Source organism: Sturnus vulgaris, chromosome 24 (assembly GCF_052056855.1).
Source record: "Sturnus vulgaris isolate bStuVul1 chromosome 24, bStuVul1.hap1, whole genome shotgun sequence".
Lineage (NCBI taxonomy): Eukaryota > Metazoa > Chordata > Aves > Passeriformes > Sturnidae > Sturnus > Sturnus vulgaris.
Window position 1 is genome coordinate 966887 of NC_142266.1, and position 17674 is coordinate 984560.

The 17674-nt window shown below is 44.7% G+C and overlaps 1 protein-coding gene across 6 annotated transcripts in view; it reads right to left on the reverse strand.

Annotated features, from left to right (window-relative positions):
- Positions 1 to 16546, reverse strand: part of LOC106859996 (lethal(3)malignant brain tumor-like protein 3) — a 42186-nt gene extending 25640 nt beyond the window's left edge. The window contains exons 1-8 of one of the 6 annotated variants that reach the window (XM_088178100.1): positions 16477 to 16546; positions 6257 to 6365; positions 5834 to 5942; positions 4433 to 4490; positions 3349 to 3437; positions 2127 to 2231; positions 1365 to 1500; positions 775 to 866 (exon numbers count right to left, since the gene is read on the reverse strand). In XM_088178100.1, coding sequence (XP_088034226.1) covers positions 775 to 866; positions 1365 to 1500; positions 2127 to 2231; positions 3349 to 3437; positions 4433 to 4490; positions 5834 to 5942; positions 6257 to 6318 — 651 coding nt within the window. In that variant the 5' untranslated portion in view covers positions 6319 to 6365; positions 16477 to 16546. Of the gene's footprint in view, positions 1 to 774; positions 867 to 1364; positions 1501 to 2126; positions 2232 to 3348; positions 3438 to 4432; positions 4491 to 5833; positions 5943 to 6256; positions 6366 to 14003; positions 14145 to 16476 lie in introns of those variants that run through there. The other 5 variants (XM_088178097.1, XM_014887611.2, XM_088178099.1 and 2 more) reach the window with 5 other exon arrangements.
- Positions 16547 to 17674: the final 1128 nt, after the last annotated feature.

Here is a 17674-nt window from a genome sequence, read left to right on the forward strand (position 1 = left end):
ATTACTGATTTAGAGTCTTGCACCGGTTTTGCTTTCAAAGCAACACAACCCACTACTACAGACTTCCAGGCTGAGACACTCTGCAGTAATTTGCTGAGGATAATGGGCACTGCACATCCTGTTTTACTGGTGGAAAAGTTAAAAGAGTCTTCAAGGAGATGAAGTGACTGAGTGGGAAGCAAGGCAGAGCTGGGCCCTGATCCTACTGGAGTCAGTGACTGTCCATGTGCACCTTCCAATCCACCAGCCTGTGGGCTTTGTGTCACCCCAGTAACATGAAATGGAATGGAGGATTTGACAGGAACTGAGGTTAACAACCACTGAGAAAGCACCAGTGGGGAAGGATGACAAATGCTCAAGATCCACAGCCCCATAATGAATCCCACAGCACACATGAGCATGCTTCTGGAAACCAGAAATTATTTTGGAAATGATTAAATTAGAGGAATGTGACACAAATATTTTGACTGTAGGGGCACAGTAAAACAGACGGTTGTAATATATTTAATAAATGGTACAGTAAATCTTTTTCTCCAGCATTAAGGAGGAAGGGAAATACAAATTCTTTCTCTGGAAATTCAGTGACTGGGAAAGGAAGAAAAATTGTACTAGTTTTCCTTCTTAAAAATAAAACACAGCAGGAAGTAGTTTGCATCTGATTGTAATGCGGCTGTACCTCTGACATGAGCATATTAAAACCACCTAAATATTCTGGTCAAAACTCACTTAGCACCAGACCTATTGAAACCCCTTCTATTCTGTATCACCACTTACACTGCTGAGGGTCTTAAAAAGGCTTTTTGGAGCTGCTTGAGCTTTGCAGTTCTTCAGATAGGAAGTCCAATTAAATTCTCCCTCCTTGAAACCTAGGAAGAGAGAAAAAAAGATTGTTTTACCTGGCCCTGGTACGTTCTGGTGAGTTTTTCAGAAATGGAAATTACCTGGAAAGAATATGAACTTTGCATGATAACTGCCCTGCTATGATCTCCAGGGGCTGTGCATTTCAGCTAAACCAGCTCTCTCTTTTTCACCATAATGGCCAATCATTAATCGCAATCTTCAAATGTTTCTAGGAAATTGAATGCAGGAAAGAACTGAACGCAGGAAAGAAGCAAGTTCTGAAGCAGAGAGAGACATCCAATCCAGAGTTTCTACTGTAACTAACAACGTCAGTCTTTGAGAATATCACAGAGAAGATATTTTGCTCTTTTGTGAGTCACTGTGTTAGTTAAACCTCTTCCCTTTAGCCCCTCAGATCGAGTTCCACGATGAAATCACACTAAAAATGAAATATGCCGAGCCAGGACATCTAGTTCTTAGTAGAATTTACGGTTTCTTGTATACCACTCTATTTTCTGTCATACCTTTAGGAGGAAGCAGCTTATGGCTTGTTTTTTCACACCAGCCCACAGGATGGATGTCTGGGGAATCAGCATTAGCCCAGAAGTCGTAGCACTCTGGGTAACCATCGAAGTGCAGTCGCATCCTGTACCCCTGCACCTACAGTGAGAGAAGCTCTGATTATCACCAAGGGTCACAAAGCAGAAAGAAAATCACTAACAAAACACTCATTCATATTTGCACTTACAGAGAATGTAACTCAGGATCTCATTTATTTCTCAGAAACTCTAGCTGTATTTTAACTCACTTGCTCTCCCAGTTTCCATGCTCCTCTTTCCCCACTTCAAACAGCTGGAAATAGAACTGGTCAGTGGAACCTCCCTGAGCTCCTGCTCCATAAACACATTCCTGGGCTACAAAAGCAGCCCCAGAACTTTCGTGCCTATACCAGGTCAACCCAGATTTCATATAACTGAAGCTGCATAAAAGCATTCTGACTTGTTTATATTTACTAAGTCTTAGGGCGTCATGGCATTGCTCTTCTTCGTACTTGTTCACTACAGGCAATTAATAGGTTTGCTATTCTTAGTTACAAGAGCAAAAATCTGCCAGTAGGACTTCAGGCAAAGATCCTTAATCACATAACACCATTCCTTCAGTGTCACCTTGACCTCCTACCATTAATTAACTAACTAAAGTACTATCATTCATGTTTCTACTTCTTATTAAAAAAAAATTCTAGATGTACATGGGACTTTTGGAATCAGACAAGAAAAAGCAACTACCTCAGCCACTGTGAGAACACAGAATCGTGAGGGGTGTTCAGGATCCACCCCTTCCAATTTCATTCCAACTTTAAATCCATTTCGGCCTTGTGGGAATGATTGATACTGTGAGGGGGGAAGAAACATGTTTTTAATTCCTAAAGACAAAATCTATTGAAGAGCAGTAATAACATACTTAAAGCTTCAAATTTTTGTATTTCAGGCTTCAAATGTTCAACTGAGAGAATAAAATCCCACCCCAAGTGATTGCAGCTCCAACAGACAGGTGCAGGCTCAGGGATCAGTAATGGTACCATCACCATATTTCACATTTACTTGTTACTCTAATTAATCTCTCAAAAACACTGAACTGTTGCAATTAGCTACAAAAATATCTTTGAGCAGATGCAGAAATGAGCTCTTCTTAAACACAAAAGAATTCCCTTCCCAGCTCAATGCAAAATCAAAGAGATGGAAAAGCTACAGTCATTTTGTGTCAGTCCAGACTCTCCCCAAAGGTAACTTGTCATCTTCAAATGGTGAAAGGGACAAGGCAGGCTTGATCTGCAGCCCAGTTTTACAGTTATTCCAAAAGTATTTGTGGTTTTCATTTATCTGCAGTCTTAATCCAAGTGAAATAGTTGAAATGCAGTAGAAGTTTAAAAGCACCCTGAACTGGGATTGCAAATGACCTTCCTGTTAAGCTCCCTCTGGAAGGACCGGCAGCCCTGGGCTCTGAAGAGCTGACTGGGAGCTGCACATTTACTGGGGTGCAGCTTCAGCAAGGCTGAACTCAGCCTCTGGCACCTCCATGGAACTGCCACAAGGCCCAGCCTCCCTCCTGGCACTCCAAGAGAGCCCACACCACTCCTGAGCCAGGGTGGGACAGGCTGGCAGGGCTCTGTACAGCCACACAGGACACATGACATACATCAGGCTGTCCCTGCCTGACAGCCCACAGGGCCAGAGCAGAGCAGATCCAAACAGCTGCTGCTTATCTGGGAGATGCAACCAGCATTTTTTACACCCCGATTTGGGATGAGACACCCAGGGAAAATGCCTGCTTCCCTGGGCAGAAGACAAGCATTTACTGCCTGCTTGTACCAAAACAACTCAGAAATACAAATGCTGGCTTAAGGGTGGTCTCTAGCCCCACCTCCACCGAGCCAGCAGTCCTGTGACTGATAGTAGTCCTGTGATGTTGCCCGAGAAAAACAGCAAGAGAGTGAAAAAAGCTGCCAACCTCTCTGAACAGCTTTTGGGGAGCAGCTGGCATCTGTTCCTCCTCCAAGTAGGAAGACCAGTTCCACACCTTCTTCTTTCCAGGAAGCACTAATTAATCAAAAACAACGAGAAAATGAACATTTCTCTCTGATGCCTCCTCCTCCTCTCTTCTTCTCCTCCCACGTTTGCTGTGGCACCCCAGAAGAGGCAGTGTTACTCAATTTTGAGGAAAGGTAGGAATTCCAGCAATAGGAAAACTGTGCTCATTCCTCAGGAAACGAACATTTATTGTATCACAAGTCATATGAACTGTAGCACCTGGACTGCTGGCAAGCTGCCCATGGAAATGTGCCCCCCGAAAGTCTGGACAAAACAGAATAATTTTAAATTGTGGGAATTAATTCTTCCTCCTGACATTTCACAGAGGAATAAGGGGTTAAATATAAACTAACAGGCAGCACAGAGAGGCATATAACTGCGGCTAAAATAAGCCTAAAATAAAATACACGAAAAACCAAGTGATTTTTTGCTCAGTTAACAATTTTTTTTTATATACACACCTATATTTATAACCTCCTAATGACACAATGCATCTACTAGAGAGGCAGCTCCCAGATGATGAAAACAACTTGGATTCATTCTAGAACCACAGTCTTATACACAGAAAATTACATTCTAAATGTATATTAAAACTCTCCCCCCACTTACAGACTGACTGATTTAAGGTATATAATACATTTAACTCATAGTCTACAATCAATCACATTGTTTACAATTTATTTTTTTATTTAGAACTGTAGGCTGTGGCTGAAGCTCTTCAAAGTCAATGGAAAAAAGATTCTTATTGTCTTCAGTGAGCTCTGGATGAAGCTGACTCCTTCCAGATCCTTACCCTGTGCCCATCATGCAGGCAAATCCAGGATATTCCTACTAATACACCTCTGAAGCTGACTGTGGTAAGAGGGTTATGTACTGAATAAGCTGTTCTGAATGTGGAATGAGCTTTCCTGTCCTTTCCTCTTCTGTTTATTATTATTCACTTTATAATAGCTACTAAAAAAATCTATAAACATTAAAGAAAAGAGACTATGAGCTTAGCTCACCTTGTTTTATTGGTTTAGTGTTTCTGCGGCTTTTCATATTATTTGATTTATTCTTCTCCTAGACACAGATATGTTAAAAAGAAGTTTAGCAATATTGTTTGTCCCTCCCTCTGATCATCTCACAATGCAGGTACAACACAGATGTAACAGGTAACTAAAAGGACTATTAGCCATCATTGCTGTCTCTGGAACAACCCTGGAAGAACATCAGGAGGGAATGTTACACAGATAATGCTGATCTTGGTATCCCAAAGTGTTATGTTTACAAGTTATTTAATATATGCTACTGCAGTTCATTTAAATGTGGCTGCTAAAGAGCACAGGACCAAAATCTCCATTACAATACAGAGGATTTGCTTTCTGCAATGCAGGATTTGCTGCTCATGTCAGCAGCCTTACTGAAACACTCCTTTTTCCTTTCCCTTTCTTATGTCCATCTATGCCAGGAAATGGATACAGGGGAAAAAAAGGAATTTATGAAGCGCTGAAGGAAGCAGAAGCTTCAAGTAACTCCTGTCATAGACGAGCACCCCAGACAATGTGGTCTCCCCGTGTGGTCACACTCCAAGCCTGACTGTCATTCCCGTTTCTTCTGTGTGTTTGCTAATTCAGGTTTGAGTCCTCCCAGGCTGTCATTTCTCAGAACAAACCAAAACCAGGCAAAACGTGCCATACAAAGCTTCCTGCCAAACACTCCCCAGACGGGACGGGGGGTCAGTTTCTAATGAGGACGAGGAGAAGGGGGAAGAGAGAGTCTGCAAGGACTTCTGAAAACATCCATCCCTTAAAACATTTCACCCACATCCCAGAGAAAAGCTGAGCAAGACGCTGAGTTAAACTGCTCATGAGAGCAGAGGCTGCAGCTTTGTTGCCCACAAACATCCATCCCTGCTCTGCCATACAGAACCTGCACTATGTGAATAAACACAAATGGCTCAGAGGCACTGATGGGTGGGAGCAGAGCACAGGGGGCACAAAGGGCCATGGGACAGTTAGGGGCTGCAGGAAACTGAAGGCAAGATCAGGACTGAGGTACTGCTGTTTATGCACCACTAACAGAGGTTTCTGGTGGTGCAGTGAGAGTATGAGTAAGTATGCAAAAGAAACCAAACCAACCCTGTGGCTTTACACTGATCTTCAATTATCTGAGTGTAGTTATTCTGGAGCCATGTGGTGTTATACTGTGAACTGACTTTCACTTCCCCTGAGCTATTCATTCACCCCTGTGACTCCTCAGAACAGATGTTCACATCACTGATGTAAATCAGGATCAGACCCAGACCCTTCCCTGGGTACAGAACAACCTCCCTCAGCCCAGTTTGCACTGCACAAAGAACTCTGAGACAACTGCCCCTGCTTTTCACAGCTCTTTTTAAAGAAAGTACATGCAGCCTCATTTACCTCATCCTCATATGCATTTTCCTCCTCATCCTCTGAATCCAGAGGCAATCTTCTCTTCCTCCGGAGACGTCTGACAGGTCTGCCAGCCTCAGTCACTTCACAGCCACTGCTGGTAGTAAGATTTCCATTATTTCCCGTTTCTGCAATCATCTGGAATGTCTCTGATATCATTAAACATCCAAAATTAAAAACAGTATCAAATTAGAAGTGCCAACATTATTCCTGCACTGTTCCCAATGTCTCTAAACCTCTTGGAATGAGGAGGCCTGGGCTGAGGACCTGAAGAAATGAAAGGAGTCTGCAGGATTTCCTGGATATAGAACTGTAACACTTGGTCTGACAGATTCATTCTACTTACAGCAACAACATGCTCTCTTTAAATGCTTTCAAACAAAAAATGGGGAAAATTTGGGATTTCTGTACCTCTCCCTGTGCTGCTGGGAGCCCATTTGAGTACAAATCTTTCCATTCTCAAAGCAATCCATTTGCTCACAGGTTTGGGAATCGGAGCAGGGCACGGCTTGTCTGGGCACTGCAGAAGTAAAGAAAAAGACAACTATTAAATTAAAATATTAAAAAAAACTTTCAGGAAATGAGTTCTATCAAAGTCCTTTACTAACTTTGATTAACTGACTCTCAGTATCTCATGGTGAGGGAAGTAACTATCATCTGTGTGCTGCCACACCACCTCAGTAGGAAAAAAACCCTTTTATTTGTAATATTTTAATTTTGGAGCAGTGGTCTCCAGCAGTACTCTCAGGTACATCCTGATTGACTTGATGATCTTAAAGGTCTATAACAACCTTAGCGCTGCTGAAACAGTGAGTAATTTAATCAAAGGAAACTGGTAATTTACAAATAAGTGATGCTGAACAGCCTGAAAGGCTGGCCCTGAGGAAGAATGACCAACGTTGCAGCAGTTTGTGGAGAACTGTTGCCCGTGGGATGGAGTCACTTTGAGAAGTTCATGAAAAACTGTTTCCCACGAGATGAATTCCCTGCTGGAGGAGGGAAGGATCTGACTCCTCTCCCTGAGCAGTGACAGAAATAACCTGTGATGAACTGATCATAATCCTCATTCCCATCTCCCTGCACCACTAAGGGGAGGAGGGAGAGCTGGGAAGGAGGGAGGGGTTTGACACCCATCCGTGCTCCAGCACAGCCCTGCAGACACACAGCCTGTCCTGCTAAGGACATCACAGGAAATCCAGATGCAGAACTAGAAAACCCATCCAGACACACACAGGGCAGCATTGGAAAAGGAATTAAGGCAGACTTCAGAGATCCATGGAGCTTAAAACTCAGGCCAAGCAGGAACACTTTATTGGTCCAGATTAAATTATTAAAGTGTGTTAAATAGTGTCACACTGCATCTTTTATTACTCCTGACCTGCAAATGCAACCAAGCATAAAAAAAAAAATAAACTAAAAAAACACATTTCTGATGAGCAAATAGCTGCAAAGATTACTCACTCCTTGATCTTCTTTTTTGTGTGCATTATGGAGCAACTGAACTCCAGAATGAAAGAAGCAAGTCAAAGGTGGTTGCATTTGCAAGTTCTGCTCCAAAGCTTTTATTCCAAGCACTTCATTAGTCTGAGATCTTTTCTCAGCTGTCTGCACTTCACTGAAACCTCAGTCTGAAAGCATTTGCTTCACTCTGAAACAGGGCTCCTTGTTGAGTGAAGAAGCCCCCTCTCTCTTCTACTCCAGCGTCCTTCCTGGCCTCAGGATCCTGCCTCCACCACTCTATCAAAGCTTCATCCCAAATGTTCTTCCCTCTCTTTATCTAAAGCTTGTATTTCTTAAAGCTTCAAAAATGCTGGACTTGCTTCTGAAAGGCTCACATCCTTCTCTGCAGCCCCAAGGAGACAGAACATCATTTTCATTTCAACACAAACAGAAATGTCCCATTTTGAAGAAGTGGTAATTCTAAGTGGACTCAGCTTCCTGCAGGATTCCAAGCAGTTCACTTCCTTCAAATCCTTCAGGAGCAGCAGCATCCCTGTTGTCCTGGGGTACAATGCAAAAATGTGTATTCTATCACCATCTGTTGAAATGTGGGAGGGGTGGTGATCCTTATCTCTGTGGGAGATATCCTCTGCTGATGGGACATCTGATAAAATCAGGGGAATGATCATCGTCATCTTTTCACAACCCATCCTTCCTCCAGAAGATATATTCTGTTAATGGGCCATTAAGTCCTATTGTGTGACTGATAAGATTACATCACCCCATTGGGAGATGCCCCAGCCAGGGGCAGGAGCCAAGCCTTTCCTACCTAGATTAAAAACTGAGATTTGGAACACCACTGGATCCCAGAGGAAAGTCAGACCTTTTCCACATCATGGCTGGACCTTCGGAGGAAAACTGCATCTTCTACAGGAGCACTGCTTCAACTGAACCACATCTGTCATCCAGGACTGCAGCCACCATTTAATGGGACTGCTACCAACACCCTGACTGACAGGGTGTCAGGTTGTATTCTGACTCTGTCGGTGGTTTTTCTTTTGTATTATTGCACGTATTTTATTTTTTGTCTTTTTTCCTATTAAACTGTATTACTGACTTGGAGTGTCTCACTGGTTTTGCTTTCAAACCAGTACACTTGTGCAGATTCGAGGGGCTGAGGCTGAAGGCACAGCTCAGTGCCATGGCAGGAAGTCAGTGGAAGGAGATCTCCAAGCTCCACGTCCTGTTCCAGACAGACTTCCTGTGCTGGGGAGCCGGGAAGGTGCCCACGGTGCTGCAGGAGCAGAGGTCTCTGGGGCAGTGATGCTCCTGCACACAACTGGACAGTTGTGGTTCTGCCCAAACCGGTGCAGATAGAGGCTGGGGATCCCTCCTGCCATAATCTTACAACACACCTGTGGCCAGGTGAGTTGGGGAAGCCCAATGCCAATCCCAGAACAGATAAACTTCTAAGTTTGTATTGGAAAAACAACGAGTATCTTTACTAATAGTCTCTGATCTGAGGGTGAGGCCTGCCTGATCATGGGGGCAACCTCCAGTTTCATCTCACAGCTCTATTCCTCATTACTAAGTTCTGGAAATGCAGAATTTACTATCAGGACTGCATTTTCCTTTACACAACACACCTCAATGGAGCAGGTTTGCTAATATGAAATCCACACAAACCCTTCAGAAATAATCTGCCCTTCCAGAAATCTTCTTGAATGGTATTAAGGAAAAATGTATTTTGTGCATGCAAGAACTGGAATATAGCAGGAAGTGGCGGGAGGATTATACAGCAAAAATATATATGCATATTTGGCATCTTAAGGACAAAAGAGCTCTCTGGGCAGCCAGTTATTGTGTTCCAGCTGAACATTCCAGTCAGACCCACTAACCAAGGTATTCAGGGTCTTACACTTGACCATCAATATAAAACAACACATTATTATTTGGTGTCTTTCAGTCTAATAAATAATGTGGGGCTTTGCTGATTCTCTGCTATTAGGAGGAATCAATAGAAGTGAAGCTATTTCTGTGAAGGAATGTTACTGCTGGGTAAGGAGCAGAAGTGTAATGACTTGGATTGAACACAGGGCAAGTTATGCCATGGCAAAATAACTCAAAGGAGTCCATGGACCAATTCCATGTTTCATGGGAGTGTAGACTGCTGATCTCAGAACACTCCAAGCATGAAGGTTTATCCACATCTGCTGGCAGAATTGTTGCCTCATAGCTTAAGGTCCTTCCCAGCCCTTCCCCACTGTTCAAAGGGAGGAGGAGGAAAAGAAGATTATCAACACTGGTCAAATGTCAGGGACCTGATTCTGAATGCCTGATGTAGTAACAACAACCTGATTTTTCAGAGCTCTCAAGTTCCTTCAGCTCAAATTTATTCAATTGAAATTCATCTTTTCCTCACCAAGACTCAGAACTTGCAGCCTTGAAGGCAATTTTGTGTTTGTTTTCAGCACAAAGGAACAGAACAGCTGAAGGTAATTTGCAAATGTCAACAGCCACTCCCCCTCCTCTAACACACAACCCCAGGTTTGTGACCATCAGAACTTGGTTCTGATTCACCAGAGCCCTGTTTGCCCCTGAACACCATTCTTGACCTGAAGCCTTCCAGGTGCTCAACTTTCTACCTATGGTTTCAGTTGGAGCATAATTCAGCCAAAGGCAGACCCACGGGCCTGACAGGGTAACACAGGACACTTCAGCATTTCTGCAGCTCCAATTTTTGCACCACCATGGCTCTTGATGACTATTTTAACTGGGCCAAAAACAAGACAGACGTTTGCAAATGGCAGTAGCAAATATCTCTGGGTAGCACAGGATGATCTCTATAGGAGTTCCCCAGCTCCTACGGGTTTATGCAAACTGCAGGTGCAGCACATCTGCAGCCAGTGTCCATGTTCAGGGTCACAGAACATATCCACATCCCCACGGCTGCAGGGAGAGGCAACATTTGGACTAAATGAGCCCTGTATCGGGTGGTATTGAATATATTAATATTTGACGTAGCCTTGTACATCTATGAACATTTGTTTGTAGCAAATATTTGGTTGCCAGTTTCAACAACGGAAAACCCATCACTTTTTAGATTTTATTCTTTGCGTTCAGGCTCTAAAAATAAAGATGCTCAAGCACCAAAACTATTTACAATGCTCCCTCTGGGAGAAGGAGTGTGGACGTTACTTGGACAGAAGTAATTAACTTAGAGAGTTTACTTCAAACTGGGCCAGGAAAACTGTCAGAAATTACAACGTAGAAAAGAATATTGAAGTTAACCAGAGAAGACCTGATAAAATAATCGGTCTTTCTCATCTCTGCATTTTATAAATCCAGTAAAACCCACTGAAAAATAGAATAAAGAAATTGCTTTTCTTATAATGCTCCCTATCAGTAAAATCTACAATAAAATCAAGACAACCCAATAAAAGGAAGCAAATAGGGCAATTAAGAAGAGAGCAGAAACTAGCATGAAACATTTTGAGGAACCATAGTCAGGCATGAACATCCCTCATTTGTCCCAATTTTTGATTTCTTTTCATCTTTAGAATTTTAAGTCTCAGAAACATTAAGGCAAAAGAAGATACTGCAAAACTGAGATGAGTCATTCAGTTCCAAGTTGCAGATTTAGATTTATAAAATGATAAATTATTGCCAGGCAGGCAGAGATAATGGAGCCTAATTAATATGCTTCCACACAGACCTCTATGCTTTTTCTTTAGACAGGGAATCCACAGGAAAAGGTCAGAAATACTCAGGTTTTGATCTCATTTCTGCCCCCGAACCAGTGCAGGTTTGGGAAACCACCTCATTGTTACTGTAGAAAACCAGCTTTGCCTTTTAACATCCATCTTACCTTCGTTAGGAGACAAAAAAAAAATTCAAAAAAAACAGGAAGAAAAAAGGGTAGAAGTTCACATAAAGTGAGTGTGAAGGCTAAATGGCTGGATGGGGGTTCACTCTACTTCTATAAACACCATCAGACTTGATGGGGAGAGAAACATTTCAACAGAAACTCCATTTCAGGTGCTGCTAGGAACATTTCCAATGACATGAGGATTTCAGTCTCTCTGGTGAGGAACGCCATAGTGCAATAAACCCAAAGACTGTAAATCAAGTAATAACATGAAGTTTGCAGCTAAGCTTCCACGGACCAGGAGGCAAAATCCCATTCAAGAAGCAGCTGGCATTGAGAGAACCATCTGACACTGTGCTGTTCTGGGAATAGCTGATTTACAAATCACCTTTCTGCCCCGAAACAGGGCAGGAGCTGAGCAAAGCTGCTCCTCTGACGCGGCGTGAGCTGGCTCTGAGAGCTCTGTGCATCCCCCTCTGCAGAGGTGTCTGACACCTGACGTGTGACATCTGCCAGGCTCTCCTGTGACACCAGTGAGGAGCAGAGCTGCAGTTTAAACACAAACACACAAACCCCACCATGACTTGCTGCAGCACACCTAAACTGGTCTCAGAACTGCTTGGAACACTTAGGAGCTCAGACACAACCACCTCGCCTGTACTTTGCTGTGACGATGACAGATGATGCTTTACTCACCCGTCAAAACCTGTTACTCACCTCAGGCAAGTAATATTTTGCAAGGCTGAGCTAATACCATTACCAAATAAAACCCCAGCCTCATCTCCAGGAACCTCATCAGTCAGGGACTGAAATGAACCTTCAGAGCCTGCAATGGAATTGTACCAATACCTCAAGAGAAAGCATCAGTAGCCACCAGCAAGCATTTAATGGTGTGAAGAGACTGTCTATGTCAGTGAAGGGAAAAAGAGGACAAAATTCAGAATTGAGGAATTCCGAGCTCCACTCGTTGCACTTCCTACTAATTTTTGTTTCCCATGAAAAAATGTAACTACAAATCAAGGAAAATATTGCTCTGAAAGATTAGAGTGGAAAATGGTCTAGGAAGGGAGAGGGATGCTTTGGCTGCTATGGAGAGAAGCAAACACTTTTTGTCTAGGTTCTGCTACAGGACTGCAAGTACTTGGGTTTTCAGGAGTTTGTCCAGCTCATTTGTATAACAGAGCCCTTCCAAGTTTCCCCTAAGCAGATGATAACATATGGATTATGGTAGGTGCTACTGTACTTGGGAGACAAATAAACAGCACCACGGCAATGTGACCTCAACCAGTTCACAGGATTGGACAACAAAACTCTGGTTTTCTCTAAACCAGTCGCTCATCCCAGAATTAAGCCCAAAGGACTGTTGGAGCCTGTGAGCTGCTCATCTTGGTTTGCTGACACAGTTGTGTCAAAAACACACACCCACACATCTATTTCAGCAGTCAAAAGAAAAGCACTGGCACAGGCTGTGGCCACTGAACATGTGCCCACTCCACATCCAGCCCCTCTCCCTGCCTACAGCCAGCATTCCAGTGTTCCCAGAGCACATGGACCAGCATACCCAACTCACTGCCTCACGTGCAGTCTGACTGTCCCCCTTTGCCATCTCACCCACCTTGCTGCCTGTCTCTGTAGGTTTATGTGACACTGTGGCAGCCAAGTGGCAGCAGCTCCTCTCTCCTGTCCTTACAGGCACTCTGTAAGCATTTTGACCTATTTGAAACAGATTGAGAGGGAGGCAAAAGAAGGCACAAAACCTTATTCCATGTCCACAGATTTAATGCTTTCTGTTCCTTTATGGAAAGAGAGGGGCATAAACAGAGTGTACTTCCAGTTTTATGGCTTCCACTAGGAGCCTTTGATGCTGAGCTGCTTTCCCCAGCTCTCGCTTCCTCCTGCTTGGGAAGAGCAGTGGCTCTGGGGAGGGCACTCAGCCATTGCCTGAGCCCTGCACAAACCACACACTCCAAGTGGCTCAGCTGGGAGCTCCAGGAGTGTCTCCTCCAGCCTGAAACTACAGGGCTGCTAATCCCAGTCCTGGGAATCACTTGTAGCCACTCTACCACTTACACACACTTCTCAACATCACCTGGCACCACACAGGAATTACACACCTTAAAAACCTTCACGCTCTGCAGGAGTGACCCAAAGTAGAATCACAGAATCCTGGAATGGTTTGGGATCGGAAGGGACCTTAAATCCCATCCAGTCTTACCCCCTGCCATGGGCAGGGACACCTTCCACTATCCCAGGTGGCTCCCAAGTCCCGTCCAACCTGGCCTTGAACACTTCCAGGGATCCAGACACAGCCACAGCCTCTCTGGACACCTTGTGCCAGGGCCTCCCCACCCTGACAGAGAAGAATTCCTTCCCAATATCTGATCTAAACCTGCCTCTGTCAGTGTGAAGCCATTCCTGCTTCCCCCATCACTCCAGGCCCTTGTAAATAGTCTTTCTCCAGCTTTCTTGTAGGTTCCCTTTAGATACTGGAAAGCTGCAATTAGGTCACCTCAAAGGCTTCTCTTCTCCAGGCTGAACAATCCCAATTCTCTAAGCCTTTCAAAAAGTTTAAAAGCTACAGCATAAATAGGGTTGTCAAAACAAATCCTGTGTGATTCATGAATACAACCTCTACTTGTTTGCTCAGCTCTACCATGCATTTATCCCATCACTTTGTTGGATTCAATCAGAAATTAAAAAAACAAAACAAACAGAGATGAACCAAAAGATGCTAAACCTAATAATAAAACACCCATTCCTTGGGGGTAAATTATTTAACCAGTAAATTGAACCATTCTCTGCAAAATAATCTGCCAAATTCAGCAAAGCACATCTACCCTCACACCTCACCTGTGGAGCACAGTGAGTGACGCTAAGTAGGAGAAAGAGGGTTTGGTCAGATCTCTGCTGGCTTTGGCTGCTAATTGATTCCACGTGAAGGAGTGTGCAGCTGCCAGCCTTTCTTAACAAGGATTCCGTCATTTTCCCCTCTAGTCTCCAATCTAATTTTTCATCCCACTGTATCTCCTTCTTCCTGTTCTTCTACCCATGCAGCACAATTGGAGGGCTTGAGAGAAGGCTGAAATAGATTAAGAATTACAGAAAATATGGGAGAGAGGGAACAATGTGTGGGGAAGAAGAACTGACATTGCAACTCAGGAATCACCTTATTATTTCAGAGAGAGACTATAAATTCCCAGAGTAATCACTGCTGTGGGTCAATCTGGTTTTGATCCAGTTTATCTACATTTTCTTGATATTCAAACTGTGCAATTCTGAGAATGGGATTTAGGTCTTCAGGGCACTTTCCTGACCAGAGGTGAGGCATAGACTGGCACGTGGACACTCCACACCTTATCCTCTGACAACACCCACAGTGGGACTGTTGGGGTGTCCTGTGCCAGGACTTGGACTCGATGATCCCTGTGGGTCCCTTCCAACTCAGGGTATTCCATGATTTTATGATCACCATCACCACCCTGAGAGAATCTGATTCCATGTCCCAGTGTCAGGCTTGCAGCACATGTCATCTCTCAAAAAACACCAGCACTCATTGAAAAGGACAAAGGGGTTACACTGAAGCTTCACCTTTAAATGCATATTCCTCAAGACCAATGGAATATATTGTCATACCCAGAAGTATCTGTACTAAAAGCTTTGCATGAAGACAGAAGTGAGACAAGGGCCAGCCAGGCCTTCTCCTGCAGATAAACCAATACAATTTAAGCCTATTTAAAGTAAGACTGCAGACACGGCTTTAAATAAATTTATGAAGTTACTTTTAAAAATCAGTGTAAAGCCTTAAAATTTCAGTAAATAAAGAGCTGGTGATAAAATTGCTGATAATCAGTATGGCTGAGGCAAGGAAAACACACTCTGTCTCCTGAGGAGTCAGTGGGGCAGCAGTGGTCTTCAGAGCACATCTGGCTGTGTACCCACTCACCCTCCTTGCTCATTATGGCAGTGAAGCCCCTGAAGACAGAATAAATCACCTCTGGTCAAGACAATCACAGCTGGCCCTGCATAACCTGCCCAGCAGTTGTACCCAGCTGTCCTCAGCAGCTCCAACCCAGCTCTGATTCCACCACAGCACTCACCAGGAATTACAATTCATTTCACACATGTTCAGCTTTAATGGGATTACTTGCAGTATAAGGTGCAATCAATTTTAGGGCAAAACTAATGCACAGAGGCCAAAAACATCCTCTATTTTAATTGCATCTGTAATTACTTTGTAAGACTGCAATCCAGCAAATTACCCTGGGGACTCCTATTAATCACTATTACATATCTCCCATGGCCAAGCAGGGAGAAGACTTCGCTCAGGAGAAGACTGTTCCCATCCTCCAAAATTTGCAATCCGAGTAGATTATAGATCATAAAGTGAGAAAGCAAAACGCTGATGAGACCACGTCAGACTGTTCTTAATTGCTATGTAGGGAATGAAAGTTTGAAGCACCAAGTCACTGTTTTCCCTCCTTTTTACTTCTGTTATACTATAAAATAAAACGCAGACCAGAAAGGTCTTTTACAACTTGGCACAAAATATCAGAGCTCTTTATCCCTTAATCCCAGTTACAGGCCATTTTCTTAAATTTATCTGGGCAGTAATTGAATAAATTAAATGTTTTCATAGTATAAATCTAATCCGATTCCTTGCGGCACCAGGAGTCCATAAAACTGTCCTGATCCCTTTCTCCTGACACCAAACATCACTCAGACCGTCCCACACCGATCCCTACCCGCAGCCGATCGATACTTTTGAAGGATTATATTTATCCCTCTGTTTATTCAGCACCGACTTCCCCTCCCAAAATCCCCATTCCATTAGTTCTGCATTTTGAATTTGCTGCCAGAAAGTTTGACGATTTTTTGTTTTTCCCGTCACGTAAAATCTGTTCTCAAACTTAAATCTTTGTGGTTTTGGGGAAGTTTCCAAGAACGGTTTCCACTGCACTGGGTTTACGTATTTGTTAATATTTTTGAGTTGTTTCACCGGAGAAGTTTCACCGGAGTGGCGCCCAGGCGGGATAACCCCGATTTTGTCCCAACATTTCATGCGTCAAAATTGGGCAAGCACCATCTCAGAAACTGTAAATACTTTCTGGCCGTGCAGAGAACGTAACCCTGCGTTCTGCCGGCGTCCATGGGAGGGTTTGCGACGTTTTTGCCCCTTTTGGGAGTTTAAACGCACTTTCCGCCCCGCGGGGGCCGCGCCAGGCCCGGCCCCGGCGGCGCCATCAGCGCTCCCGGCGCCCCCCACCAAGATGGCGGCGCCGCCCCCGCCCGGGCCCGCGCCCCCCAGCCGCCCTCCCTCACTCACCGCGGCCCGGCCCGGCCCGGCCCCGCCGCCGCCGCCGCTGCCGCTCCGGGCCTCGCGATGGAGCCCGGGCAGCGCTGCGAGCCCCGCGGGCCCCGGGCGCATGCGCAGCCACGGACCCGGCCCGGGGGAGGCGGCGCTGGCTGGGGATGGAGACCGGGATCGGGGCGGTACTGGGATATGGGGTACTGGGATACGGGGTACTGGGATATGGGATACTGGGATGTGGGGTACTGGGATATGGGATACTGGGATGTGGGGTAGTGCGGTATGGGGTACTGAGATACAGCGTACTGGGATGTGAGGTACTGGAATATGGGATACTGGGTATGGGGTAGTGGGATATGGGGTAGTGGGATATGGGGTACTGGTTATGGTATACTGACATATGGGGTACTGAGATAGAGAGTACTGGGATATGGGATACTGGGATACGGGGTACTGGAAATGGGGTAGTGCGATATGGAATACTGGGATATGGGGTACTGGGATATGAGGTACTGGGATACAGGGTACTAGGATTTGGGGTACTAGATATGGAGTATGGGGAGGACCTAGGACAGACCTGGCACTGGGATAGGGCTGGTACTGGGATGAGACTGGCACTTGGATAGGCATGAACTGGGACAGAGCTAGCACTGGGAAGGGGCAGACACGTGGCACTATGGGCACTGGGAGGGGGCAGTGTGAGTGTGAGCACAGCCCTACTCCCAGTGCTGCTGGCAGGGTAAAGCATGGGCACGGCCATGGGCACTGGGGCACGTTCATGGCTGAGCTGGGGATTTGGGAAGGGGAGCTGTAAATCACCATCACTGCCTGCATCGAGCAAGTCATGACATGGTGTCCTGCTGCCTCCCACGCCGAGGAGCAACAGAGAGTATTGCCCCCTCTTTTCTGCATTTGTTAAACTTCTTTGTCTTCTCATCTGGGACTGTTCTCTTCCTTTGTATTTGAATTTTGGAACAATAAAAGAGGTGGGGGTATGATTTTTTAATGACGCATCAGGGGTTTTCCGCCACGGTGAGTGAGGAAAGAACACAAGCAAGCCCCAAGCTGTGACAGCTTAAATGGAATGGGATTTCGGGAAAATAATAAATGAGATTTGTAATGGCTCATTTGAAATACACATCACAATATTCTTCACCCCTCAAGCGAGGCACATAAAATACCCTTTAGAATCTTTAAATTTAGGCAGAAAACA